Consider the following 27,910-nt stretch of genomic DNA (forward strand, 5'->3'; position numbering starts at 1 on the left):
ATAAACATGGTTCATTTCAGGAAACACACCTGATGTAACCTCTGCTATGCATTTTGTGCAACAAAATAGTAGGGAGTTCCCAGAATATTTCTGTCAGGTACTTGACAAAGTAACTAAGAATTGGATTCAGAATGTCAGTTTCGAAATGTAACATGGGGATAGTGACTAATTATGATGACTAATGTCAAATGTTGGCGTGAAGAGTATCAAGTATTGATAGGAATGAGAGAGTTTTATTTGTTGAAGAGCTGCGAATAATGACCTTACTGTAAAGAGTGATAAAGCACCTGAAATTTTTTTTCTTGCTCTCCTGTGTTAACCTTTCTTGGTATCCTATGGTATGTTAATAATTTTACTAGGATTCCTTTTTGGTTATGTTGGTTTTAATGACAACATGTCACACTCTGTTTCCCTGTTCCTATATGGCAAAATCAAGTGTGCTTGCCCTCCTTTATATTTAAACATGGTTCTCATTTAATACTGCCTTTTCATTTAAGAATAGTTATTCAAAAGAGTTTAGTCCTGTACATGTGTAATAATGCCAATGGAACACACAGAGGAAGAATATATAAGTGCCACATGTTCCATTGTTACTTCTGTTCCCCTCCACTGTAAAGAGTGAAACAGCATGGATAGCAAAGCAGGGAGGCTCTGAAGTCAATGGAAAATAAATCACACCATTTAATCTCATTAATATGGAACTATAAAAATAAATGTGTAGGACACATACAACAGGCAAGTGGTATCTGCATGGGTTTGGTTCCAGAACCGTTGCAAATACCAGAATCCATGGATGCTCAAGTCCCACTATATACAATGATGTAGTAAAATGCCATCCCTTATATAAAATTGTGAATAATTGGCAGGAGGCTCCAAGAAAGTCTGCCTATCCATCAGGGCATTGCATGACACATGGCAAAAACAGGATTTGCTTTTTTAGATTTTTCTCCAAATATTTTCGTCATACTTGTGTCAGTTGGACAGCATTAAGTGATTTTACAGACTACAGGTGTGCTTGAACATTGTTTTTTGAGACTTTATTCTATAAGCTTTAAAGTATATTTGCTATCTAGAAAGTTGTCTTTAAAATGACAGTGAACGTTCGCTAACTGGGAAAGCTGAGTTCTGTGCCCAGTGTCTATTTTTGTTCTTACACAAAGTGATCATAGAATCTGGAGAGAATAAACATAGCTGAGTATGATGAACTTGATCTGTTTCACTTGTTGCTTTTCTCAGTCTCTTTCTATTTGTAATTTATGTTAGGAACTTGAAGTGTTTCAAAGATTTGTAAATCAACGTCCCCCTTTTGATATCGTGATTGATGGCCTCAACGTTGCGAGAGTTTGCCATAAAAACAATCCATCTCAAACCGTAAGTGCTGTTGTCCCATTTTTAGAAATTATGTGTTGTGTTGTGTTTGCGTTTAAAGTGTCTACATATAGTTTCTTGTTTAAGTGATGTGACATTATAGCTGGTTCTATCTGAAATTAAACCATTTTCCTATATTTAATATAGGGGACTTGCTTATGTGCTATTATCATGTTTTAGGGGGCAGCATCAGTGGGTCCACAAGCCACACTATTTATAAAAATGTAAAATTGGTTCAAAATGTTCAACATTCTCATGTTTGCTGTTGTTCTATGTCTTTAAGTTATTATTATTATTATCATTATCATAGTATACATGTGGAACTGTGGTGTAATGATTTGAGTATTGGACTATGATTTCAGCGACTATGGTTTGAATGATGATCAGCCATGAAACCTACTGACTGACCTTGAGCATGTCACACTTTCTCAGCCTCAGAGGAAAGCAATAGCAAATCTCTTCTAAACAAATCTTGCCAAAAACACCCTGTAATAAGTTTGTTCTGAGGTTACCATGTGTTGAGGGCACACGACAACAATAAGACACATTAAAGTATTAACAAACTAAAAGACAGATTAAAAAGGGTTAAACTAGTTTAAAATTGATTAAAATCAAGTGCATGAGAGGATTTTTATAAAACCAGCCAGGCCTCAAACTCTTACATTAACAGCAGTGCTTTTATTTGGCACCTAAACTGTAGCAGTGCTGGCACCAATTGGGTTTGCAGTTAGAGAGTGTCCCACAAATGAGGTGCCACAGCAGAGAAAGTCCTCTCTCACAAAGGCCCTCATCTCATGATAATTTTTTGCAGAATTATTTCACTGAATATAGCAACAGCAAACTGAACAGAAGTTGTGTGCTGTTTGAAATAAATAAGAAAATGTTGTACATGCATCATAAATTCTTTACAATTTGCAGCTGTAAACCATAAATTAAGAGATCATGACTCGGTATTTTATTTGGTTTTAATCTGTTTAATTGATTGATATGTGTTTTAATTGCTCATGTTTTAGATTGTTGATTTTGTCGAGATGTATTTTAATGTTTGTAAGCCGCTTTGAGTCCCCTTTGGGGTAGAGAAAGGCGGGATAGAAATGAAGTAAATAAATAAAAGTAAATAAATAAGTATAGCATCTCACAATATATGTTATCTCTGAGCATCCAGCTATTTGACTTTTTGAGCTCAAATGTATATGGTGAAAATATCTTTCAATTCCATAAAGAAAGTCTCTCTTTACAATCCAGAGAAGGAAAACATGACACAGTGTCATACTGCTTTTTATGGCAAAAGTAGTATTATTTTAAACTCTAAAATTGTTTAACAAATGTCAGTAAAAGTTGAGAAGACTATAGAAGTGAAAGGAAAATTCTAAGTGTGTTCAAAGAAAAAAAGACATTATAAGAGCTACCTGGAACATAGTTCAGAACAGAACATGTATAAAGTAAAAGAAAAAGTGTACAAATTGTTCTTCAATGTGTAATTACAAGGAAGTGTTTTGTTATTTACATCTTGTATTCCAGATGTTAAATATGGTTGTTCTGGTAAATAAGTAGTTCACATAACTTTCACAGATTATTGACAACCCGAAAGCATTGAGCAGGGCCAGACTGGTTTGATCAATGTTCATATCTCATCATAGTATTGGAGAGTATATTTTTCAGCTCATGATCCCTAAATTCAGTTTCTTGAGCTAGTCTAACTGGAGCTGGAGCCTGAATTGTGATAAGCAGAAGAGATGACAAAGACAATTTATGTGGTTATTTGGAATAATCCTAACTAATCCAGGGGCCCTTCCACGCAGCCATATAACCCTGAATGTCAAGGATGATAATCCACAATATCTGCTTTGAACTGGCTTATTTGAGTTCACACTGCCATATAACCCAGTTCAAAGCAGGTAATGTGGGATTTTTTACAGCTGTGTGGAAGGAGCCTAGATGTCAATGTAACACCCCCTTTCCCTGAATCTGAACTGACATCTGAGCACACATAGCCCATGGCAGTATGTACAACCAGATTTTGACCTCTGACTCCACACTCACGGCCCAGAATATCAGATAGATTTAAGCAGAGATTGCTATGACCCAATTATTTGGGTGTTCACCTGGTGGATTAGGGCCCATAGCTAGTCTTCCATTATGATACTAATATTCTCTCTCCCATTTGTTAAAAAAGTATGATACTGGCATGAACAAATTCCTATGTATATTGCACATATCTTTTTTGTAGTGCAAAAATACATGAAATAACAATGCAATATTTGAAATGAAGAACAATTTTAACCAACATAAATTTACCAGTATTTCAATGGGAAGTGTTGGCCTGCTTTTGGTTGATGAGATAGTTAAGTTACAGTAATTAGGATTGTTGTTGTGTGCCTTCAAGTCATTTCGGATTTAGGGCGACCCTAAGTCTAAAGTTTGGTGCAGGGGCTCCACTGGCCTTGGTTTGAGGACCCCTGATCTATGTCTTCCTCATAAGACAGGAAAAAGCTTTCCACATGCAGAATATTTCCTGTATAATGTTTAAAGTTGATATGTTGCATTAGAGTTGCTCAGGAAATTTGTCTTTCAATATAAAAGCTTGCAGAGCGTGGGTTTTTCTCCTAATTGAAAAACTATGAAGGAAACGCTCCAATTGATATAGTATCATTCTTATTGTATTTTGAAATTTAGAAAAATTAGATGCGTAAGTAAAAAACATCCTCAGGCAGTTTAAATATTTACGAAATATGGAGGTGGTAGGTGATTAAAGGTCATGTACAAGACTATTGGCCAACCACAACCCCTTGTACGAACGTGTTTGGGCCCTGAACACGTAATGGGAAAGTTGTATTTATATTTATCTTCAGGAGAGGCCCTTCTCTCAGTCCCACTTCTATCTCAAGCTCAATTGGTGGGAACTAGAGAGAGGGCCTTCTGGGTGGCTGCCCCTCAACTCTGGAACTTCCTGCCCAGGGAAGCCAGAATGGCCCTCTTCCTGTTGTCCTTCAGGCAGCAGGTTAAAAGCTTTTTATTCAGGCAGGCTCTTAAAGAAGAAGGTTTTTAAGATTTTCAGAGGCTGCTGATATTTTATATGCTTTTAATGATGTTCAATGTGTGTATTTTGAGTTGTATTGCAGTGCTTTAGTTGTGAGCTGCTTTGAGTCTCTGTATGGAGAGAAAAAGCAGAATATAAATAAATAAAATAAACAATAATAATATAATAATACTAGCTGTGCCCGGCCACGCGTTGCTGTGGCGAAGTATGGTGGTATGGGAAATAAAGTATTGAGGAATTGGTGGTAGTTAAGGTAAAGGGTAAAGGTTTTCCCCAGACATTAAGTCCAGTCGTGTCTTACTCTGGAGGTTGGTGCTCATCTCCATTTCTAAGCCGAAGAGCCGGCGTTGTCCGTAGACTCTTCCAAGGTCATGTGGGATGACTACATGGAGCGGCGTTACCTTCCCGCCGGAGCAGTACCTATTGATGCACTCACATTTGCATGTTTTCGAACTTCTGGGTTGGCAGAAGCTGGGGCTAACAGTGGGGGCTCTCTCCGCTCCTCCAATTCAAACCTGTGGCCTTTCGGTCCAGAAGTTCAGCAGCTCAGCGCTTTAACACGCTGCGCCATCAGGGGATATTATTTCCTAAAGGTTGTGAATATACAATATTTCTGATTGGTTTTTTTTTGTTTGTTGGAGGCAAGTATGAATGCTGCAATTAGGAAAAATGATTAGGATGTAATGGCCTTGCAGCTTTAAAGCCTGGCTGTTTCCTCCCTGAGTGAATTTTTTGTTGGGAGGTGTTAGCTGGCCCTGATTGTGTCCTGTCTGGAATTCCCTTGTTTTCAGAGTGGTGTTGTTTGCGATATTTTATGTGCTTCTACTGTCTGTGGCCCTGAGATAACAGAGGATTTGCCAGACTTTGATGATGGGAATACTTTGTTGGGAGGTGTTAGCTGGCCCTGATTGTTTCCTGTGTGGAATTCCCCTGTTTATTTACTGTCCTGGTTTTAGAGATTATATTGTTCTGCATTATTCTATCCCAGTAATTATTTCATATTAAAGAAGAATCTCACTTATCCAACATTCGCTTATACAATGTTCTGGATTATCCAACTCAGTCTGCCTTTTCATAATCAATGTTTTTGTAGTCAGTGTTTTAAATTCATTGTGATATTTTAGTGGTAAATTTGTAAATACAGTACAGTAGAGTCTCACTTATCCAACATAAACGGGCCGGCAGAACGTTGGATAAGCGAATATGTTGGATAATGAGGAATTAAGGATAACCCTATTAAACATCAAATTAAGTTATGATTTTACAAATTAAGCACCAAAACATCATGTTAGACAACAAATTTGTCAGAAAAAGTAGTTCAGTACACATAGTAATTACTGTATTTATGAATTTAGCACCAAAATATCACGATATATTGAAAGCATTGAGTACAAAAATGCGTTGGATAATCCAGAACGTTGGATAAGCGAGACTCTACTGTAAATACTACATAGCATTACTGCGCATGGAACTACTTTTTCTGTCAAATTTCTTGTATAATATGATGTTTTGGTGCTTAATTTGTATAACGATTACCTAATTTGATGTTTAATTGGCTTTTCCTGAATCCCTTCTTATTATCCAACATATTCACTTATCCTGCCGACCTGTTTACGTTGGATAAGTGAGACTCTACTGTATATTTCTAATCTTATATTATCTGCTCAGAACTGGATTATATGAGGCTCCTTCTTCACAGCTGTATAAAATGCACACTGAAGTGGATTATATGGCAGTGTGGAGTCAAGATAATCCAGTGCAAAGCAGATAATATAAGATTATAAATGGGTTATATAGCTGTGTGGAAGGGCCTTGAGTCTACACTGCCATATAATCCAGTGCAAATTAGATAATCTGTGGAAGAAGTCTAAGTGAGGCCTAAATCTGCCTGTCCCCTAACTGAAACCTGGCTGTCCCTTGGTTGCTAGGCAACCAAGTGGGCAGAGATTAGCCCTCTAAACTGGCAGCAATTGGATAAAAAAAATTATTGCTCTCCCTCTAATTAGGACTTTATTTTTCTTTTCTTTTTGTTGTATCAACCTTGAGGCGTGGATGATGGGTTGTGTTGTCAAATTTTGAGGTTGGGGGGCCTGTACTTTTGTTGTTTTGTGAGTTGCCGTGATGCCGTCACTCTTTTATATATATAGATAGTGTGAATTTGAGTCATGGCTTCATGTAACTTTTCTATTTTTGCTGGACAGTTTTACATTTTATGAAATAAAGACTGTAATAAATGCAAATATCAAAGATTATGATCTCCAAGTTAAGTCATAACTAAAGTACATAAAATGTATATATATATATATATATATATATATATATATATATATATATATATATATATATATGAATCTCACTTATCCAACATCCGCTTATCCAAGTTTCTGGATTATCCAAGCCATTTTTGTAGTCAATGTTTTCAATATATAGTGATATTTTGGTGCTAAATTCATAAATACAGTAATTGCAACATAACATTATTTCATATTGAACTGCTTTTTCTGTCAAATTTGTTGTAAAACATGATGTTTTGGTGCTTAATTTGTAAAATCATATCCTAATTTGATATTTAATAGGCTTTTCCTTAATCCCTCCTTATTATCCAAGATATTCGCTTATCCAAGCTTCTGCCGGCCCGTTTAGCTTGGATAAGTGAGACTCTACTGTATATACACACACAAATCCAAATATATATATAATGCTGATTTTTGTACATTAGTGAGGATAGTTGGAGTTCATCATTTGAGAAATTGTGCATTTGAATTTCCCCACTTCTTTGTACATGTTAAAATATATTTAGTTCTGCACTATTAAAGATAACAAAGACATAATCTAGATACCAAATACTTTAAGTCCAGTAAAAGAAAGATCTGCTAGGGAGATTCAGCCACAACTTGGAAAACACCTCTCATGATAAATGAATAAAATGTCATGTTAGAGCAGCTCCTAACTGACAAGAGGTTGATGATAGCCTTGGTTTCTTTTTGCCACTGCTCAGTTCTGGATGGCCTCAGCTTTTCATTTTGCTCATTTGTCTTAGAAGTGAGCTTCCAAGTTTTTTTCTAAGCTACCCCGTCCCATACTTAGAATCTTGCCAAAGGAGCAACGTTAACTTTGCCCATTGATTTACACCTAAAGGTCCAAGACACTGAGAAACCCAGAGAAATTCAGAGATGCTCTGTTGGGACTCCTTCCTTTTATAGACTTTAGTTGCTGTCTATTTGGGTTCATGTTTACACTTTCTCTCTCTTACACACAGCCTGTCTTGTGTCACAGTATCTCAGAATTTCAAATAAAAAAACAACTTCATTTGAATCGAATCACAGAGTTTGAAGGGAATGAAAGGACTATGCAGTAGTACTCAATTTAATTACTGCTGAAATATGGCCATACAACATCTGTTTGAAAGACCTCTCAAGGGTGTATCTAATCTGTAGAATGAACACAGTTTGAGACCATTTTTCATGCTACATAGGAGTTATGAGAGTTGTAGTTTGGCATAGAAGGCTAAAGACCAAAACTCCCTTGATTCCATAGCATTGAGCCATGGCAGTTAAAGTGGTTTCAAGTTACAATAATTCTACAGTGTAGATGCACCCTGAATTTTCTCATCCCTAAACTAAAAAACAACAGCTCAGCTCCTTTGTTTCTAGAACTTTAGTCATTTGATTGCCTTCATTTGGACAAATTCCAGCTTGTCAATATGCTACCCAGAACTGGACACAGTATTCCAGTTGCCTTCTGACTAGAGCAAAACAAAGTGGCACTATGATTTCCCTTGATCTGAACACTTTGCTCCTGTTGAGGTAGCCCACAATTGCATTGGCTTTTTTTGGCCACCAAGGAACACTGTGGATTCATGTTTAGCTTGTGATCAAAGGCACCCTAGATGCTTTAGCTTTCAAGCCATGTGTCACTCTTCCTCCCCCCCCCCCCCCCCCCCCAATTTCATGCACTGCTTAATGCCTCCTCTGCACATTGTAGCTGGATTATGATATTGGATATGATTCCAGCAAGGAACAAATACCAGTGAAGAGGGAGTCGCAGGAGGATTTTGTGTGTAATATGTATCTTGCCAGGGTGGGATACCCCAGGCGGAAAAAGGCTTAAGGCAGCCCTGGAAGAGGGTCTCGGAAACAGGTCAGTTCAGGAGGCCTCATGACCTCACCCCCATCCCCTCACAGCTGAGACACAGAACAAATACTATTTTGCAGTGCTGATCACATTCAGTTTAATGTTTGGTACAAAACAGACTTGCCTGGCTTTCTCAATATTTGTTGGCTGCTACAGCAACCAAAATGTGTTTCTACTTGTACTGCCTGAAAATAAGTTTCTTCCTGGTTTGTTCAGGGAATCCTACAAAATCATGACTCATGCTGCATTGTGTTACCTTTCTTCTTCTTGACTAAAGTATTTTTCTCCACGTCTCTCTGCCAATCATCTTTAGCGTAGTGCTGTTGGGATTATTTCCTCCCACTCAGTGTCACCTTTTTACAGAAACACCTTTTACCTACTAAGAATAAGTTATTCCTGGGAGTATTTTAATACAGGAACTAGTTACATAAATCCAGATGAGTGCTATTTCAAGTAATGTGTGCTGAGAAAGGGGGCAAGGTGAAAGTATGGAGAAATAAGGTCAAAGAGATCTGGAAACAGACGATGTAAAAAGGCCATTGTAGTATGTTAAAGGTTTTGAAATATACATATACAGTATCTTTATTTACTTATTCCAAAACATTTGTATATATGAGGTGGGGGGGGGGGGGAGAGAAATAAGATCAAAGGAAAGTTCACAATGGTTTCACAAATTTGTTTGAACAGTTTACACTTCATTTTCCTTTTCTAGTGGAAGGAGTAATTATATTTAAGCATGAGATTAAATACTGGCAGATTTGGGCAATCTGTAATATCTTCTGAAGATTATGGAAGACTGGGGCATTCAGTATTTTTGCATGGAATGTGCACAAGAGTTTAGGCCCATAAAGAATATGAATCCCTTTTCTGAGCTTCTTTGGCTTCTTGAAGGAAATTCCAAGTACCCATTGTTTGCAGTCTTGAATAAGACACTCACCTCTGTCAATTTTGGGTTAAATACCATATCAGGGTATTTTCTTTAAAGAGTGTGTGATTTGTAGCCATGTGGTTTTGCTTGAAAAAGTATTGACTTAAATTCTTGGCTTGTAGTGTAATGGCTTCAACTGACAATACTGGTATAAAAGCAAACATTTAGAGTAGGAAATCCCTTTTTAATGGGAAAGTTGTATTTATATTTATCTGTTGTATCAGCAGTTCTTTGATGTCACCAAAGGCGTCACTTTTACTTTCTCTGTAGTAAGTAAATATGTACTGAGGGAACTGTTTTGGTGTATCATGATTCAATAGATTGTCTCTATAGCAACCATTGATATGTTGGTGTGGATATGTTTTATTGGAGATTTTAAGGATCAAAATTCAGTATTACATTGAGAAATGCATTGAGGTTTAAGAATATTGCTTACCTGAGGGTGATTTTAAGTGTGCTTTTGTAAATAAAAGAAATATTTTAATTTCATGTGGACATCTCTTCATGGGCTATATGTCTTGTATTCATATACAGAAATATGTTTAACCTTGCTAGTTGATCTTTGTACTAAAGTTGCATGTACTTTGATTAAGTTACAGGGTATTGAGAATAGGTATGCTCTACAAAAGTGAAACAATTTTTTCAGTATATATTCAAAGGAAGCAAGAAAAGCATCATCACAGTGATGGTCTGAATACATTTCCAGTCAAGGGAGGCCAGACTGGATGGGAAGAACGTGTTCTGTGTTGGAGAAATACAGCATATGGAAAGAAACAAAAGCTGTACGGGTTAATGATGTTGTCCTGGGATAGTGTTTAGAGCAAGCATGAAAAATCCAAGGGCCTCCAGATTATGGATTATTATAGTTTTTGTGATTCCTGGTAATTTGCTGTGCTGGTTGGCACTGATGAAGTTGAAGTCCAAAGACAGTTGGAAGAACTTGGGCTACGTCTTATGTGATAGATAACAGCAGAATACCAAGAAAAGAGCCTTGAAATATATGTTTAAATATACAAATTAGCATGTCCACACCTTACTACAAGCCTTTGAATTAAACCTTCCTAGATCTGTTTTTTTAATGTCATTGAGATAAATAGCATACTATCACTGGGAACCTTGATATTGAAATTATGGACATAATTGGTTTAAGAGGGTTAATCAATACCAGTCTCTAACCCAGTTTGTATCCTTGAAGCCATTGATACTAATCTTGGTTCCACATGCTGTGTCATGACCAAGGACCTCTTCACACGGGCTATTTTTTAGCTGCGGTAAGAGATTTTTAGCAGTTTTGCCATGGAGCCCAACAGCTTCCATCACACCCTAGAGAAGCAATTCCAGGGCGAAACTGCCAACTCCCCCTCGCTGCTGCTGAAAAATAGCTTCCGTCAAAAGACGGGAGGCATCCCATCTTTTAATTGAAATCTGTGGGAACAGCCAGCTGCCTGACATTTCCCCTTGTGTGATGAGGTAGAGGGGAAATCCAGGATGGTGCGGGGTGTAGGGCAACAGGTCCCCATGGCACCTGGGCGGGCACCGCTGCAATCACTGCGATTTGTGGCGATCCTTGGCTATTCCAGTAGCACTTGTGAAGAGTTCCCTAGTGTAGTCACTGTGGGTAGCTTCGCTCTCAGTATTTCACTGTACCAAAGAGGATGACTAGCTGCAGCCTATCATGGATCTTAGAGGTATCATCACTTTATCCAATCCAGAAGGTTTAGGATGGTCACTTTTATTACCATTCTCTCCCTCTAAAATTGAGAGATTGATATGCTTCCCTGAATCTTCAAGGCACCTTATTCTACATTCACATCTCTCTGTGACTCAGAATGTACCAGTGGTTTGTGGTCGGTTTCAACCTTTTTCAGTTTAAGGTCTCTCCCTTTGGTCTTTCCACCGCTCCATGAATTTTCATGAAAGTAATGCCAGCTGTTGTCTTGCATTTTGGAACCAAAGGGTGAGGATCTCATATCAGATCTCCACATATTTCCACCATGTCTCCTTTACCATCAGATGGGAGCACTCCCCCCCCCCCAAGGTCTAACTGCCATTCTGGACCAGAATGAAGAAAACAGGGCCAGGAAGACATCTTTCCATCATGTCTCCCATATCAATTTAATGATATAATAATATATAAAAATATTATACTATACTAATATAATATATTATATATACATGTAATATTAATAATAATATTATGATGTAATACAATGTAATAATAATTATAATTCACTATTATAATTGTATATTTATATTACATGCAATATTACTAATAATATTGCAATATAGTCGTATAATATAATATATTGTATGTATATATACTTGTACACTGCCCTGAGTCCCCTTCGGGGTGAGAAGGGTGGGATATAAATGTCGCAAATAAATACATAAATAAATATCTTAATGACTGGCTACCTGCTAGTCACTGTGTCCATAGAAGAAAGATTGCAGTGGTATCAATCCTTGAAAGACCAGTCCCACCTCTACTGATAAGATGCCTAATCACCCATTTGTGTGAAGCGAAGCCCATGAAAAAGGAGGACAATTTATTTATTTCGTGTCAAAAGCATTGTACAACAAATGCATTTCAAATAATGGGGAAAAAAGAAAAAAGAAAAAAAAAAGAAATCACAAGCAACTAAATAGTTTTGGACCAAAAGCGGGCAACAGCAACCGCATTGTCTGTAGCTTTAAACAACTCCTCCTCCGTACATGAGGCAGGGCATTGTGGGCAAGCATACATGTGCTGAGTTGTTTGTTCAGCTCCACAGTCACACAAGGTGGAGGATTCCTCCAGGTAGTGCCACCTTGCCAAGTTGTCTTTTGGTCTGCCCACTCCACTTCTGAGTCTGTTCAGGGACTTCCAAGTTGCCCATTCTTGGTTTGCCCCTGGAGGAAGACCCTCGTGGGGGGCCATCCAGTTAGAATTGCCAGGTTTAGCTGCCCAGAGAGACACCCTTGCTGCTGCTGGAGGAACATCAAGAGGAGTGGTGGTTCTCATGAAGCCCTTCCTTGATTTGAGTCTGGTGGGAGGAGGGTGATAGCCATGCAGTGGGTGGCTTTCACAATGTTCGACCTTTTCTCTCTCACCGTTAGCAGCAACTTCCCGTCGCACGTCAGGAGGGGCAATGCCAGCTAACTTGTAGAGTTTATCAACAGGTGTAAGTTTAAGGCATCCCGTGATGATTCTGCATGTTTCATTCAGTGCTATGTCCACCTGCTTTGCACGGGCAGACTTGTGCCAAACAGGACAGGCATACTCTGCAGTTGAGAAAGACAAGGCCAGGGCTGATGATTCTTATTACTTGTGGGTCTGCTCCCCATGCGCTGCCAGTCAGTTTCCGCAGGATGTTATTGCGTGCAGCTACTTTGTGCTTGGTGTTCATGCAGTGTTTCCTATATGTTAGTGTTCGGTCTAAGGTGACACTAAGGTATTTAGGATGGAAACAGTGTTCGAGCTCTTGGCCTTCCCAAGTAACTTTCAGTTTCCTATTGGCTTCGTGGTTACGTAGGTGGAAAGCACACACTTGTGTCTTGGCAGGGTTAGGCTTCAGGTGGTTCTCTTTGTAGTAGCTGGAGAGATCTTTCAAGGCATTGGTGAGTTGCTTTTCAACTGTTTCAAAATCTTTTGCTTGTGTTGTAAGGCCAAGGTCATCAGCATATATAAAGCTCTTTGTGAGTGGTGGTTGTGGCTGATCGTTCATGAAGATATTAAATAAGGTTGGTGCAAGAATGCTGCCTTGGGGTAAACCATTCTTTTGCCTCCTCCATCTACTTTTCTGGCCCTGAAACGCCACACAGAAGCTGCGGTTTTCTAAGAGGGTCTGGACAGTTTTTGTAAAGTCAAAGTCCCGGGTGATATGGTAGACTTTATGCAGCATTTTTCTATGTTGCACCGTGTCATAGGCTGCCGTAAGGTCCACAAAGACTGTTCCCGTAATGCAGCCTTTCTCATAGCCTTCCTCGATATGTTCAGTCAGATGAAGAATTTGACCTGTACAGTTTTTCCCTGGTCTGAAACCTGCTTGTTGTGCAATAAGCTTGGGTTCGATAACAGGTCCTAGTCGATTTAATAGCATCCTCTCATAGACTTTATATAGATGACATAAGAGGGAGATTGGTCGGTAGTTCCTGGCATTGGAGGCATATTTACCAGGTTTTAAGATGGCAATTATCTTAGTTTTCCTCCATGCTTTGGGAATCTGTTTGTGTGCCAGGCATTGATTGTAGAATTTCAAAAGCCAGTTTTCAGCTTTGGCCCCCAAGTGTTTGATTTGCTCCATCATCAGGTCATCTAGGCCAGGTGCTTTACCAGTCTTACATCGCTTGATGGCTTCTCTGAGTTCTTTCAGGTTTAGAGGAGAAGACAACTGGTGGGTTTCAAGTTCTGGCACCCTGTTGATTTTCATCTTGATTCTGTTGCAGTTGGTTTTCCCATTCTGAATTAGCTGGTGAGCTATCTGATCTGGTTCGCGTGTCCAGGGTTGACCAGAGGGTCACTATCCAGGCGTCTCAGCAATTGCCAGGCTTTTCGGCTACTCTTGGACATGTCCAGGTTCTCAAGCAGCTCTATCCAACGGTCTTTCTTAGCATTAGCTAAGGCTGTAGATAGTTTTTGGCCTGCTGCTATAGTCCCATCACTGTATGGGTTCTCCAGAAATAATCTGAGATATTCTTGTAGCTGATTTAGTGATTCTTCGTTTAGGCCTGGTAGGTAGCTTGTGCGACACCCTCTAGGGATTGAGAGCCTTGAGGATCTTTTCACAGCTTCTACGAACAGGTCATAATTTTCTATAGAAGGTTCTATATCATCATCATCATCATCATTTAATTACTTATTAATCGCCCTCCATCCACGATGCTCTAGGCGATTTACAAGATAAAATTGTAAAGGATAAAAATACATACATACAAATATTGATTAAAAAATATTAAAATAGATTAAAAGCTCTAGTAAAGAGCCATGTCTTGAGTGCTAGGGTAAAAGGCCCCAACTCACGCATGGCTCTCATATAGGGCGGCAAGGCATTCCATAAGGCAGGGGCAGAAACAGAAAAATCAGAAATAGCAGCTTCCAAGGTCTCTGTAAACTTTGTCCAGTTAGCTTTATTGAAGTTATATCTTCTGCGGAATGGGACACTTTTCGGTCTTACAGCTGCATATGCTATGCAGCATATTGGTCTGTGTTGTGTGTTAGGTATTGGGTTTAATACCCTTTTGGTGCATTGGTGGCTTATGCTTTCCTTTACAAAAATCAGATCAGGGTTATAACCACGCTTCCATCAGCCGCTATTAAATGATGGTGGTAATTTACTGTCATGAAGGAGGCTCATTCTACTATTGTCGGCCCACGTTAGAACTGCTTCGCCATTTCTATCATCTTCGTCATAGCCCCAGACACAGCTGTGGCTATTGAAATCTCCCACAACAAAATGGGCTTCATGATTGTGGCAACTAGTTGGGGGTGTAAAATAGAAATCAGCTCCAGGTGGTTTATAGAGTGATGATACGGTGCAACTATCAAGTTCCACAGATAAGATTTCAATGTTGTTCACTTCTGTGAGGGAAGTTGCAGAGATTGCTATCTGTATTGGATGAGGAGGACAATAATAATAATATAATAAAAAGCATTGGATGAGGAGGACAATAATAATAATATAATAATAAACTTTATTTATACCCCGCCACCATCTCCCCAACGGGGACTCAGGGCGGCTTACATGGGGCCATGCCCAGAACAATACAATATAACAAAATATAATAGAACAACAAATCATAGCACATTAAACAACACAATAAAAGAAAATATACACAACATTAAACAAAAGAACAATAAAACCAAGGGCGGGCCACATGAACACTAGGTTAAAACTCCGGGTGAGAAAAGAAGTAGGAGTAAAAAACCACAGAGGACAGGGTCATAAAGTGGCGGTGCAATCTGGAGGACAAATATTGAAGGAGAGCAGCAAAAGGGATGTATGTAGTGATTACTCTCCAAAGTCACAACGGAAGAGCCATGTTTTCAGGTCTTTCTTAAAGGCTGCTAGTGTGGGGGCTTGCCTAATCTCACCGGGCAGTGAGTTCCACAATCGGGGGGCCACAGCCGAGAAGGCCCTCTCCCTTGTTCCCACAAGGTGGGCCTGAGATATTGGCAGTGGCGACAGGAGAGCCTCCCCTGACGATCAAAGGGATCGGGCAGGTTTATGATAGGAGATACGGTCACGAAGGTAGGTGGGTCCCAAACCGTTTAGGGCTTTATAGGTGATGGTCTGCACCTTGAATTGGGACCGGAAAATAAACGACAAGTAGCTTACCTGTAACTGTAATTCTTCAGATTCTTCTGTGCATTCCCACAGACCCATCCCACCCCCCTTTGTTGCAGTTCCACTCTGGATCACAATGAACATTTGAGCTTGGGGGAATAGTTCTTGGTGTTATTTATGCTTGCACCCAAACTGTTGGGTTATGTGAAAAACATTTCATGGATGGATCTGCACAGATGTGAAACCTATTTGTGAGATGGCACAGATGAGCATTTGAAGAATTATAAGTAAGCAACCTGTTTTTCTTTTGGGTTGCTGTGAGTTTCCGGGCTGTATGACCATGTTCCAGAAGCATTCCCTCCTGACGTTTCACCCACATCTATGGCAGGCATCCTCAGAGGTTCTTTTGGCTTCTACCAGCAGAGCTGCTTTGATGGTCAGCCCAAATGCTGAGGAGGAGTAAATTCTGTGGTTTTAGTTTGTTTAAAAAACTCTTGAAAAATAGTATAAGCTGAAATGATTCTGTTTCAGTCTCCCAAGAAATGCTGTGAAAACCCTTCTCAAATCCTGAAAGATGCACAGAAAGGGGTCAGCTCTTATATAGAAGTTATGGTTCAAGGTACCATCACTAGCTTTGTAAACTACAGTTTTGAAATTAAACTCCCCTCTTCTACAAAAATATAAAATGTAAAATTTCACCCAAAGAAAAATGTCAAAATTTCCATTACAGTAGAGTCTCACTTATCCAACACTTGCTTATCCAACGTTCTGGATTATCCAACGCGTTTTTGTAGTCAATGTTTTCAATATATCGTGATATTTTGCTGCTAAATTCGTAAATACAGTAATTACTACATAGCATTACTGCGTATTGAACTACTTTTTCTGTCAAATTTGTTGTATAACATGATGTTTTGGTGCTTAATTTGTGAAATCATAACCTAATTTGATGTTTAGTAGGCTTTTCCTTAATCTCTCCTTATTATCCAACATATTCGCTTATCCAACGTTCTGCTGGCCCGTTTACGTTGGATAAGCGAGACTCTACTGTATATTATTATAAAATCTATTCTTGTCTTAATTGGATCTTTAGATTCAATTCAGGTTTTTTGGTCTTTAGGGAGATTATCTGTAGTTCCTTCCTACTTTGCCCAAAGTAAAACTTCCTCTTCCAAAGGACCATAATCAGATTTGCATATCCTTTTCCTGCTGTGCTATTTGCAGTTGCAACAGCTGGTTGCATAAGAGATTGGACAGAGTCTTTGCTTTTTCACATAAAGTATCCATGCATCTTCAACTGATTATTCTAGATTTTCTTGCATTCAGATTTCAAGCATACTGACATCTAAGTAAATTACGTTTATATAAGGGAATGGTCCAAAGACATCAGAGTAATAAAACAATACTTGAAAACTTATGGGGACTACAACTCTCTGAATTTGGAAGTACCAGAAATAACTTTTCCATACTTTGCATTAGCAGATATCTTGGCAGAGTTTTGTTAGTTACTCTGCATTAGATTCCATAAGACTGATAAAATATTATTGTAAATGTAACCAAAGAAATGTGCCACTACCCTCATTTTCATATTTTCTGGTTCTGGGAACATTATCTTCATTAGCTTTTCTGTAGGGACACACCTGAGAGACAAGAGGAACAGTACAAGAGGAATTTATTTTGTTTCTTTACCAATATCAGTAAGCATTTAGGTACAAGAGGATTCTTTTTTGGTTTCCCTCTGGCTCGTTCCTAAAAACCTTCTTCTTTAAAAGCCTGCCTGAATTAAAGAACATGTTAGTCTGCCATCAGAGGGACAATAGAGGAGGAGCCATTCTGACTTCCCAGGGCAGAGACTTCCAGAGTTGAGGGGCAGCCACAGAGAAGACCCATTCTTGCATTCCCACCAATTGAGCTTGAGATGGAGGTGGGGCTGAGAGAAACACTGTTTAATGTTGTTTTTAACTTGATTTTTAATAGAAATTTTGTGTAATAGTGTTCTAACATTTATATTAACAATTTTAAAATTGTATTGTGCTTTCAAATTGTTGTGCGCCACCTTGGACCCCATGTTGACATAAAGATATAATATAAATTTAAGGAACAAATATATTGTGGTGGTACTCATTATGACCACAAGAGGGAAACATAGATTTTTATATGTATGGCAAAAGACACTCAAAATGCTATAAACAACGTTTATGACTAATCACTTTTCTCCTGTCCTAATCACAGTTTACATTCAAAACAGTATCAAAGAATGCCAAAGTATTTTCACAGCCTGAGAATATTTGGAGTTGCATGCCAAAAATGGAAAAACTGGTTTGGAAAAACTGAATGGGAAACATAGTTGTTTTTCCACATGGTACTTGTTTTGTGGGGCACCTGATGAAATGTAACACACAGGTTAAAAGTGTGTCAAGGGAAATGTATTTTCCTCTACACAGAATATCTCTGCGTGCGCTCATTGCAATTGGATCTAAGTAACAGCTAATGTTATAGCTTTATTTGGAAGAGCAAATGAGAAGCAATATATTGATCATCTTAGTTATTCAATTGCTGTTGACCAAAGAAAAGCTCAATTCTTGTATGATTTGGCTCCAGTCTGACTGTGCTGGGATACCCCATCTGATTCTGCATTGTCCCAAAATGAACTGAAGTGTCAATATGAGGAGTAGAAATATGAGACTGAAAATATATATATACTTACCCAGAGTAAGATCCATCAATTATAATGGGCATTTCATCTGAATTAAGTGTTTATTATGTTGTGCTACATAATTGCCTTTAGTTACCGTATTTTTCGCTTTATAAGACGCACCAGATGATAAGACGCACCTAGTTTTCAGAGGAGGAAAATGGGGAAAAATAATAACTATACGTGAGTTTGTGAATAAGAATAAGAATGTCAACAACAGAAGTGAGCAGCAGCAAGGGCCTTGCCTACCTCCACGCTCTGCTCGTCCATGGCTCCAGCCCGGGCCTGCTCAGCTCTCTCCGCCTCTCTTCTCCTCAGCCGCCGCCCGCCTCTCTGAGGGAGGCAAACACACACCCCGGTGAGCCCATGGAGCCCCTTCTCAAGGCCCACCGAGCCCCCGCCGCCGTCCCCACGCAGACGCGCCCCCCATATTTCCCCTCAGCGGGAGGAAAACGGCGCTTCCCGGCGGCTCCTCCGGCGGACGGAGGGCGGGAATGACCGAGGAGAAAAACTGAGGTAACCCCCGCCTGCCACTCACTGCGCATGCGCCGCCGCTGCTGCCTCCCCTCCGGCCGCCGGAGGAGCCACCGGGAAGCGCCGTTTTCCTCCTACTGAGGGGAAATATGGGGGGCGCGTCTGCGTGGGGACGGCGGCGGGGGCTCGGTGGGCCTTGAGAAGGGGCTTCATGGGCTCACCGGGGCGTGTGTTTGCCTCCCTCAGAGAGGCGGGCGGCGGCTGAGGGGAAGAGAGGCGGAGAGTTTATAGAGACCTCTCTATAAACTACAACTCCCACTATGGTGAGTCAGTCCCCTCAAACTCCTCCAGTAGGTTGAGTTAGTCATGTTTGGTCCACGTCCATTATCAGTAGAGGTCACCGTTTCCTTGGTGGTGGGTGAACTACAACTACCCACGTGAGGTCATATTGCGTTTATAAGACGCACTGACTTTTTCCCTCTATTTTGGGGGGAAAAAAAGTCCGTCTTATAAAGCGAAAAATACGGTACTTAATTTAAGCCTTGAATTTGCGCTCTCTCTCTCTCTCTCTGTCTGTGCCCGGCCACGCGTTGCTGTGGCGTTGTCTGGTGGTGTTGGTGAGAAATTGTTGAGGGTAGTGGTGGTATTGAATGTCTGTTGTATGGTTGTCTTTATGTTGAGTATGCATTTGGTTGTTTGTGTACTGTGAAAGTGGTGAGGGTAGAGGGGGTCTATGTCCCTGTGTAGTATTGTATAGTATTTATACGTTGTGCATGTGTTGGGAATGCTTGGATTGTGTCCTGCTGCATAGTAGAAATGGTTGGGCTGGATGGCCCTTAGGGGTCTCGCCAAACTCTTGTGCCTGTCCCCTGGGCTGAGTAGGTTGCTAGGAGACCAAGTGGGCAGAGATTAGACCTCTAAACTGGCAGCAATTGGATAAAAACAACTTTCTTTTTGTTGTATCAACCTAGAGCCATGGATGATGGGTTGTGTTGTCAAATTTCGAGGTTGGGGGGCCTGTAGTTTTGTTGTTTTGTCCGCTGCCCTGATGCCATCACTCTTTTATATATATAGATACACACACACACACACACACACAGAGTATACACTAGCTGTGCCCGGCCACATATTGCTGTAGCTTATGGGAATCCTTTGTTGGCCAGGTGAAATAGCAGTGAATAGCCTTTCAGACTTAAAGCCTGGCCGTTTTCTTCTTATGGGAATCCTTGTTTGGTGAGCTGGAATACAATGAAATAGGCTTGCTGCTTGGAAGGCTGGGTACTTGCGTTCTAAGGAAATGGTTTTTTAGGCTGCAAGAATTGCAATGAATAGCCTCGCTGCTTCAAAGCCTGGCTGCTTACTATCTAGGGGAATCTTTGATTGGTCGGCTTCAATAGTACAGAGTAGTATCGCTGCTTCAAAGCCTGGCCACCTTCTACCAAGGTTAATCCTTTGTTGGTCTGGTTGAAGCACTGAATAGTCTTGCAGCTTCAATGCCTGGCTGTGTTATACCTAGAGGAATCCTTGTTTGGCGAGCTGGAGTAGCACCCTCAGTCAAAGAGTTGCTTTGAAGCCTGGCTACTTCCTTTGTAGGGGAATCATTGTTTGGCCTGCCTGAATTGCGCTGAATAGTTTTGCAGCTTAAAAGCCTGGCCACTTTCTACATAGGAGCATCCTTCGTTGGCCAGGTTGAATGGGACGGAGTAGCCTCATGGCTTCAAAGCCTGGGGGTTTTCTATCTAGGGAAAATCTTGGTGGGCCAGATTGAATAGCACTGAATAGCATTGCTGCTTGCAAGCCTGGCCGCTTTCTACCTTGTGGAATTCTTGGTTGGCCAGGTTGAATAGCAATAAATAGACTCGGTGTGGCAGGTATGAATGCTATAATTAGCCACCTTGATTAGCATTTAATAGCTTTGCAGTTTCAAAGCCTGGCTGCTTCCTGCCTGGGGGAATTCTTTTTCTGGAGGTGTTAGCTGGCCCTGGTTGTTTCCTGTCTGAAATTTGTTGCTCTTTATCTACTGTCCTGATGTTAGAGATTATATAATATAATATAATTATTATATATTATATTTATAATCTTATATTATCTGCTTTGAACTGGAGTATATGAGGCCCCTTCTACACAGCTGTATAAAATCCATATTGAACTGGATTATATGACAGTGTGGACTCAATATACTCCAGTTCAAAGCAGATACTGTGGATTATCTGCCTTGGCATTCTGGGTTATATAGCTGTGTGGGAAGGGCCTTGAGTTTACACTGCCATATCATCCAGTTCAAATCAGATAATCTGTAATTTATAGGCAGTGTGGATGAGGCCTAAGTGCACGTTGCCTATCCCCTGGGTGCCATTTTGGCTGAGGGAATTGCTAGGACACGAAGGGGGTGGGGCCTAAAGGCGTGGGGGGGGGGGTATAGATAGCAGGGCCTACCTTTCTAACTGGCAGTTAAGGGGGAAAAGGCTCTTCTTCATCCTCTGTAATTTGGACTATTTTTCTAGGGGTTTTTTTATTGAAAGACATAGATTGGATGACTATGCCTTTTGTGGCCAAATTTGGTGTGATTTGGTTCAGTGGTTTTGTTGTTTACTCCATAATAAAACACACAATACATATATATATAGATAGATGCCCTCGGTGGTGCAGTGGGTTAAACCGCTGAGCTGCTGAACTTGCTGACCAAAGGGTTGGTGGTTCAAATCTGGGGAGCGGGGTGAGCTCCCGCTGTTAGCCCCAGATTCTGCCAATCTAGCAGTTCCAAAACATGCAAATGTGAGTAGATCAATAGGTACCACTCCAGCAGGAAGGTAATAGCACTCCATGCAGTCATGCTGGCCACATGACCTTGGAGGCGTCTATGGACAACGCCAGCTCTTCGGCTTAGAAATGGAGATGAGCACCAACCCCCAGAGTTAGACACTAAGACTTAATATTAGGGGAAAACCTTTATCTTTACCTTTGCCTTTACCATATATATGTATACACACACATACACACACACACACACCCTGACCAGTGGGGGAGATGTACCATTGGGATCACCTGAAAGTTCACATTTATTGTTGTAGTTTGCTTGTCACGTACACATTGAATTATGATGCCCCTATGAATGAGAGACCTCTAAGAGTGCCAGAAATTAATTGCCTTGCTCTCGTCTTGCAAACACAGTGCTATGGCTCCATGGGGTCAATCAACTTGTAATGCAATAATCTCTTCCTGCCTTTGATTTTACTCAATATTATAATCTTTTTCAGGGAATCACATTGTTTCAAGATCTGTCCAAAGTAAGATGTGTTCTGTTTCATTTTCTTTGCTTCCAGTGTGAGTTAAGGACTGATTTGCTCTAAGATCCTTTCATTTGTGTTTGTAATAATCTTTGGCACTGCTTCTTAAACTATGGGTCCCAATCCCAAATGTGGTCTCTTTAGCACTATCTTGGAGTCCTGAATTTTTTTCTTGAACATCAGCTAGTGGCTGTTTTAGACATTTGCATGAATCTAGTGTGCAGTGTTTACAGTGAATAGAGCACAGATGCTTCAGCTGTGCTCTATTAAAAGGAAAATCAGCCTGTTTAGCAAGCCTTGCAGATGCTGATTTGTTATCAGTAAATGTTTGATTTTTATACCTATTTTACATATAAACCAAGGCTCACATAAACATTTCCTGGACCAAAAGGGATCCTGAGTGGAAAGGTTTAAGAAGCCCTGGTGTATAGTATCTAAAAATCTCAGTTGTGTTGCCAGGAGGCTGGAAGATAGAATCTTGAAACTGTACATGTGTATTGCCAGTTGTGCACACAACTGGAAAATGTAGAACACCTAAAGTGGTGCTCTGTGCAGAGGATTACAGAAAAGTTTTGTCCAAGCTGAACTTATCTTACTTAGTTTATTCATTTTTCTCTTCTAAAACACAAACCTTCCTTTGTAACAAGATAATGTGCACAGTGACATAATAGAGGGGATAGTATTAAGAACTATTAATTGAAAATTAGATAACATTTTCCCAAAGTGATATAATAAAACAATCTATTTCCATCATAGCTCTCTTAGGTTACTCCTATGAGGAAAATGGGATCAAAAAATAAAGAAATATGATTTTAAAATGTCAGTTTTTTAAAAACAAAATTCTGAGATTAAATATTACAAAACACTGTTGTATTATTTTTAAAAAGACCTGCTGATGGGAATGTTTGATTGTTTTCATAAAGTGTCAGACAAGCTGTCATATAACTTGAGCCAATTTTATATGATAGGCACCACTATTAAAACATTGTATATTCTTGCATGGCAGGAAATGAACTGGATGGCCTTGGTGGTCTCTTTTAATTATTATTTTGTGAGTACTTCTCCAGAAAATTCCCCGCTTGTGTCTCAGCCCTTCCCCCGTCTCCCTTCCTGCAGCGTAGCCAAAACACCACACTGCCAGCCACGCAACCATTGTTAGAAACGGAGGAGAGAGGCGGCAAATTTACTGAGGCAGACCTTTTCAAACTCATTTATCTATATGAGACATGCCTAGATTTCAGTGGGAATTACCTGAGATTGTAATATTGGGATGTGTCTTTCAGCTGCATATGGTAAATGATTTCTCCTATACTTTGTCCTTTTTAAAATCCAAAACATAACCTACTTTGTGGATAGCCCTCGTACATTGAATTTCCATAAGATCTTTATATTTCAACTTTTAAAAAAGTTAAAAAGATTTAAAAGATTTTTCGCAGAACCCATATGATGCTTTGGTGGAACCGTAGTGTTCTGTGGAACACCATTTGGGAACCGCTGCTGTGGAACATGCCTTCTCTCAATCAATAGGATTGCATCACAAGTAATTTAACTCTATGGTAATGAGTTCTGTTCTTTAAAATGTGGTGACTAAGATTGCATGCAGCAATCTTCATATGTACATGCACACACCTATAATTTCCCCTTAGAACTAATGATGAATTGAATCCCTTTGTCCATTTACAGTGTGAAAACAATGCCACCTCTTAATAGGAAATGATTTGTTAATTTAAGAGATTGTATGTTTATCAGCTGCTCCAAAGATGAAAAGAGCTCCCTAAGTATTCCCAGTTAATCTAATAGCTAGTTGTCTTTGTTAAAGATTTTGCCTTGTGTGGTTTCAATTCAGTCCTAGGGAGTGGCTGAAGGACATGTTGGAAGACACGTTCTCCCCTGTTCCAGTTTCAGTAATAGCTTTGTTTATCTACTGGTACTGTTGTCTCTTTCCTTTAAAAAGTACAGAACAATACCTTTCTTATATAAGTCATATCAAATAATTAAACTGTGTCCTAAGTTTGTACAAGGTTTCACACAATCTTAACCTGGTGTAATGCTTCATAGAGCATTCCTTCAGGTTATTAGCAATGTTCTTTCATGCATACAAATACTGAAATGGTATTCACTTTGAACCTCCGACTTAGGACCTCATCACATTGAAGCCACTAAGTGTCTTCCCCTTGCTTTTCTGTGCTGCCAGCATGCTGCCAGAGCGGAGTCCACCAAATATGATGCAGAGCTACTTCCGGTGAGGCTCCATGCCAGCAGCGTGCCTACAGCGCAGAGAAATGGAGCCCCACTGAGTGTACACCCCATTCCTCATATACAAAAGGCAGAAGAGCTGAAGAAGAGGCAGGGACAGATGGGGGAATGTTGTGGGAAGGGAGACTAGGGGCACCGATGGGAGGTAACAGAGCCTGATTGCTCTCTCCGGTGCCCCACGATTTCCCTCACTGTCTCCTGATTTACCGCTGCCCATGTGACAGGTAATTTCGCTTTGTAAGCGAACCTAGTGGCCGCGCCCCCCCCCGAAATTGCGCCCCTTGCCCCCAAGGACCCGCACATACCTTCGGCGGCGACGATGGCAGTGGCGGCGGCGGGGAGGACCATCACCTCCCACCCAGGTGAAGGCCTTCCACATTCGCTGAGGAGGGAGGCGATGGTCCCTGCCGCCTCCCTCCTTGGCGAACAGGGAAGGCCTACTGAGGCCTAGGTATTCTCGCGAGAATACCTAGGCCTCCATAGGCCTTCCCTGTTCGCCAAGGAGGGAGGCGGCGGCGGGACCATCGCCTCCCTCCTCGGCGGAAGTTGAGGCCTTCACAAAGGAGGGAGGCAATGGCCCCCGCTGCCTTCTCCACCCCCAGCGAATGGGGAAGGCCTACAGAGGCCTAGGTGTTCTTGTGAAGTCTCGCGAGTCCTCGAGAGACCTCACGAGAATACCTAGGCCTCAGTAGGCCTTCCCTGTTCACCGAGGGCGGAGGTGGGGACCATCGCCTCCCTCCTCAGTGAAGGCCTCATCTGAGGCCTAGCTCTTCGCCGAGGAGGGAGGCGATGGTCCCCGCCGCTGCCTCCCTCCTCGGTAAATTTACACGGGGGCACTGTCGAGGCTTCGACAGCTCCCCCCCTTGACGTGTGCCCGATGCGGCCTCTTCAGTGGCCTCCACGTTGCACCAGGCCTGCCATGTGATAATTCCTTAGTGTCCTATCTTGGGTGCATCTTGAATCAGGAATCGAGCTCATGTTCTTTACTAGATGGGTTACACTCTTTGAATTCTGTCCAGAAACATACAGGCAACCACTTAAGCTGTTTATATAGAGGAAGTAATGTGTTCCCTGTAATCAGTCCTGGTCATCTACCTGGCTACAATAGTTTGGATCCATTGAAGTTCCTGATTAATTTCCAAAGGCAGACCAATGTAGGGTATGTTATAGTAATCAAAATTAGATGTCATCAGGAAATGTGTCACCATCGCCAGATCTGACATCTCCAAGAACGGGTGAAGTTGATGTGCTTTGACATGGAAGCTCAGATCTGAAACCAGGAATATGCCCGAACTGTTTACCTGAAATTTCGGGGGAAGTGTATTATTGGATTGTATCCAAGTGTAATCCAATAATTGGTCCCCCTGGGGGAGAAGAGTGGCTTATAAATTAAATAAATAAATAAATAATTGCAAGTCATTGTGGGCCACCATCCAGGAACAGGGAAATGAGGAATATATTTTCTTATACTCATTGGAGAGAGTGCATATTGACTTTTAAACCCAGAAAACCATATGTTTATATATTGACAATAAACAGTCTGTGAAGCAAGAAAAGATTCCCTAGTTATATAAAGTCTACACATGACTTCAGTTTTGGATAGATACTAGCAATTTCCTGGTATTCGCTCTGAGGAAAGTACCAATATGTTTGAGGAGGAAATACTACGGAATGAATTTTGAATGAGTTAGAAGTAGGATAGCCACTTAAATGTAAATAGTATAGATTTTTATTTCATATTGAATCTTTTAGTACCAAATAATAACAAGTATGTTTTTGTGTATTCTATTCTTTTCTAATGTTTGAAATTATTGTGTGTTCAGCCATCTAATGTTAGAATAATTTATTACATGAGCAAACCAACATTGCAATATGGTTTCTGAATTGTTATTGGTCTGAAGCCAAATCAAATTGAGGCAAATGAAGTCAGTTAAACTGGATCAAACAATAAAATACTATGGATTTTTTAAATTGTTGAGAGGTAATACATATAACATCACTGAACAAATTATGTTCATCTTGTGTAATAATGATAGCTGAACAAAGCACATTCAATTGCATTATACCAGTTTAACTTTATCTCTTCAACCAGTGAGAAACAACGGGAGAAAATGTTCTTCCTCCCATTGTTTATTTTATTTAAGCTGGCAGAGGTGATCTCTGGTGCGGCTTTGGTCTCTCAGCGGCTGGTAGTGCTGGGGGACTTTAACATTCATCCCGAGGCCACATTAACTGGTGCAGCTGAAGACTTCATGGCCGCCATGACGACCATGGGACTGTCCCAAGTGATATCTGGTCCCACTCATCAAGCTGGACACACACTTGACCTGGTTTTTGTTGCGGCAGATGGTGAGGTCGGAGTGGAAGAGCAAAATATTCTTCCGTTGTCATGGTCCGATCACCACCTGATCAGTTTAAGACTCACTGTGACCTCAAACCTCCGCAGGGGTGGTGGACCCATTAAGATGGTCCGCCCCAGGAGACTGATGGATCCAGATGGATTCTTGAGGTCTCTTGGGGATCTTCCTGTCATGGAGGCTGACGATCCTGTCGATGCCTTGGTAGATTGCTACAATAGCGAGATGTCCAGGGCAATTGACATGATCGCCCCCGAACGTCCCCTCTCATTGCGAAGAGTCACTTCGGCTCCCTGGTTCACGGAGGAGCTGGCAGTGATGAAGCGCTCGAGGAGGGGACTAGAGTGCCACTGGCGGAAAACTCGTAGCGTTTCTGACCGAGCACGGGCTAGAGCCGCTATTAGGGCCTACTCCGCGGCTTTGCGGGCAGCCAGGAAGACCTTCACGACTGCCCGCATAGCGTCTGCAACTAACAGACCATCGGAGTTGTTTCGGGTCGTCGGAGAGCTCCTTCACCCTCCTGAGGGGGGAGGGGCACCCGAAGACTCGGCAACTCGGTGCAGCGAGTTCGCGCACCACTTTGCAGACAAAGTCGCTCAGACTCGCTTCGACTTGGATGCTAGTTTTGTTGCAGTGCCAAAAGAGGTAACTGAGGCACCTGTCTGTTCGAACTTGTGGGATTCATTTCAGCTTGTTCGCCCGGATGACGTGGACAGGATCCTTGGGGCGGTGAGAGCGACCACTTGCTCTGCAGACCCTTGCCCCTCGTGGCTAATTAAATCGGCCAGAGGAGGGTTGGTAGAGTGGTTTGTGATGATAATTAATGCCTCTTTGGATCAAGGCAAATTTCCATCTGTCCTCAAACAGGCCATAGTGAGGCCTATATTGAAGAAGGCCTCCCTTGATTCGGCCATTCTAAACAACTACAGACCAATCTCGAACCTCCCTTTCTTGGGCAAGGTCCTGGAGCGGGTGGTTGCCTCGCAGCTCCAGGGTTTCCTGGATGACACCGATTTTCTGGACCCATCGCAGTCTGGCTTTAGACCTGGGCACAGTACTGAGACGGCTTTGGTCGCCTTGGTGGATGACCTCCGCAGGGAGCTGGACA

The 27,910-nt window shown here is 41.0% G+C and overlaps 1 protein-coding gene across 5 annotated transcripts in view; it reads left to right on the top strand.

The window, feature by feature from the left end:
* The window catches only part of prorp (protein only RNase P catalytic subunit), a 71,708-nt gene that overhangs the window by 27,105 nt on the left and 16,693 nt on the right, over positions 1-27,910 (top strand). For all 5 annotated transcript variants that reach the window (XM_008103383.2, XM_062968265.1, XM_062968267.1 and 2 more), the window contains one exon: positions 1,264-1,371. In XM_008103383.2, the coding sequence (XP_008101590.1) occupies positions 1,264-1,371 (108 nt within the window). The remainder of the gene's footprint in view (positions 1-1,263; positions 1,372-27,910) is intronic.

This window comes from Anolis carolinensis, chromosome 1, assembly GCF_035594765.1.
Source record: "Anolis carolinensis isolate JA03-04 chromosome 1, rAnoCar3.1.pri, whole genome shotgun sequence".
NCBI classification, from domain to species: domain Eukaryota; kingdom Metazoa; phylum Chordata; class Lepidosauria; order Squamata; family Dactyloidae; genus Anolis; species Anolis carolinensis.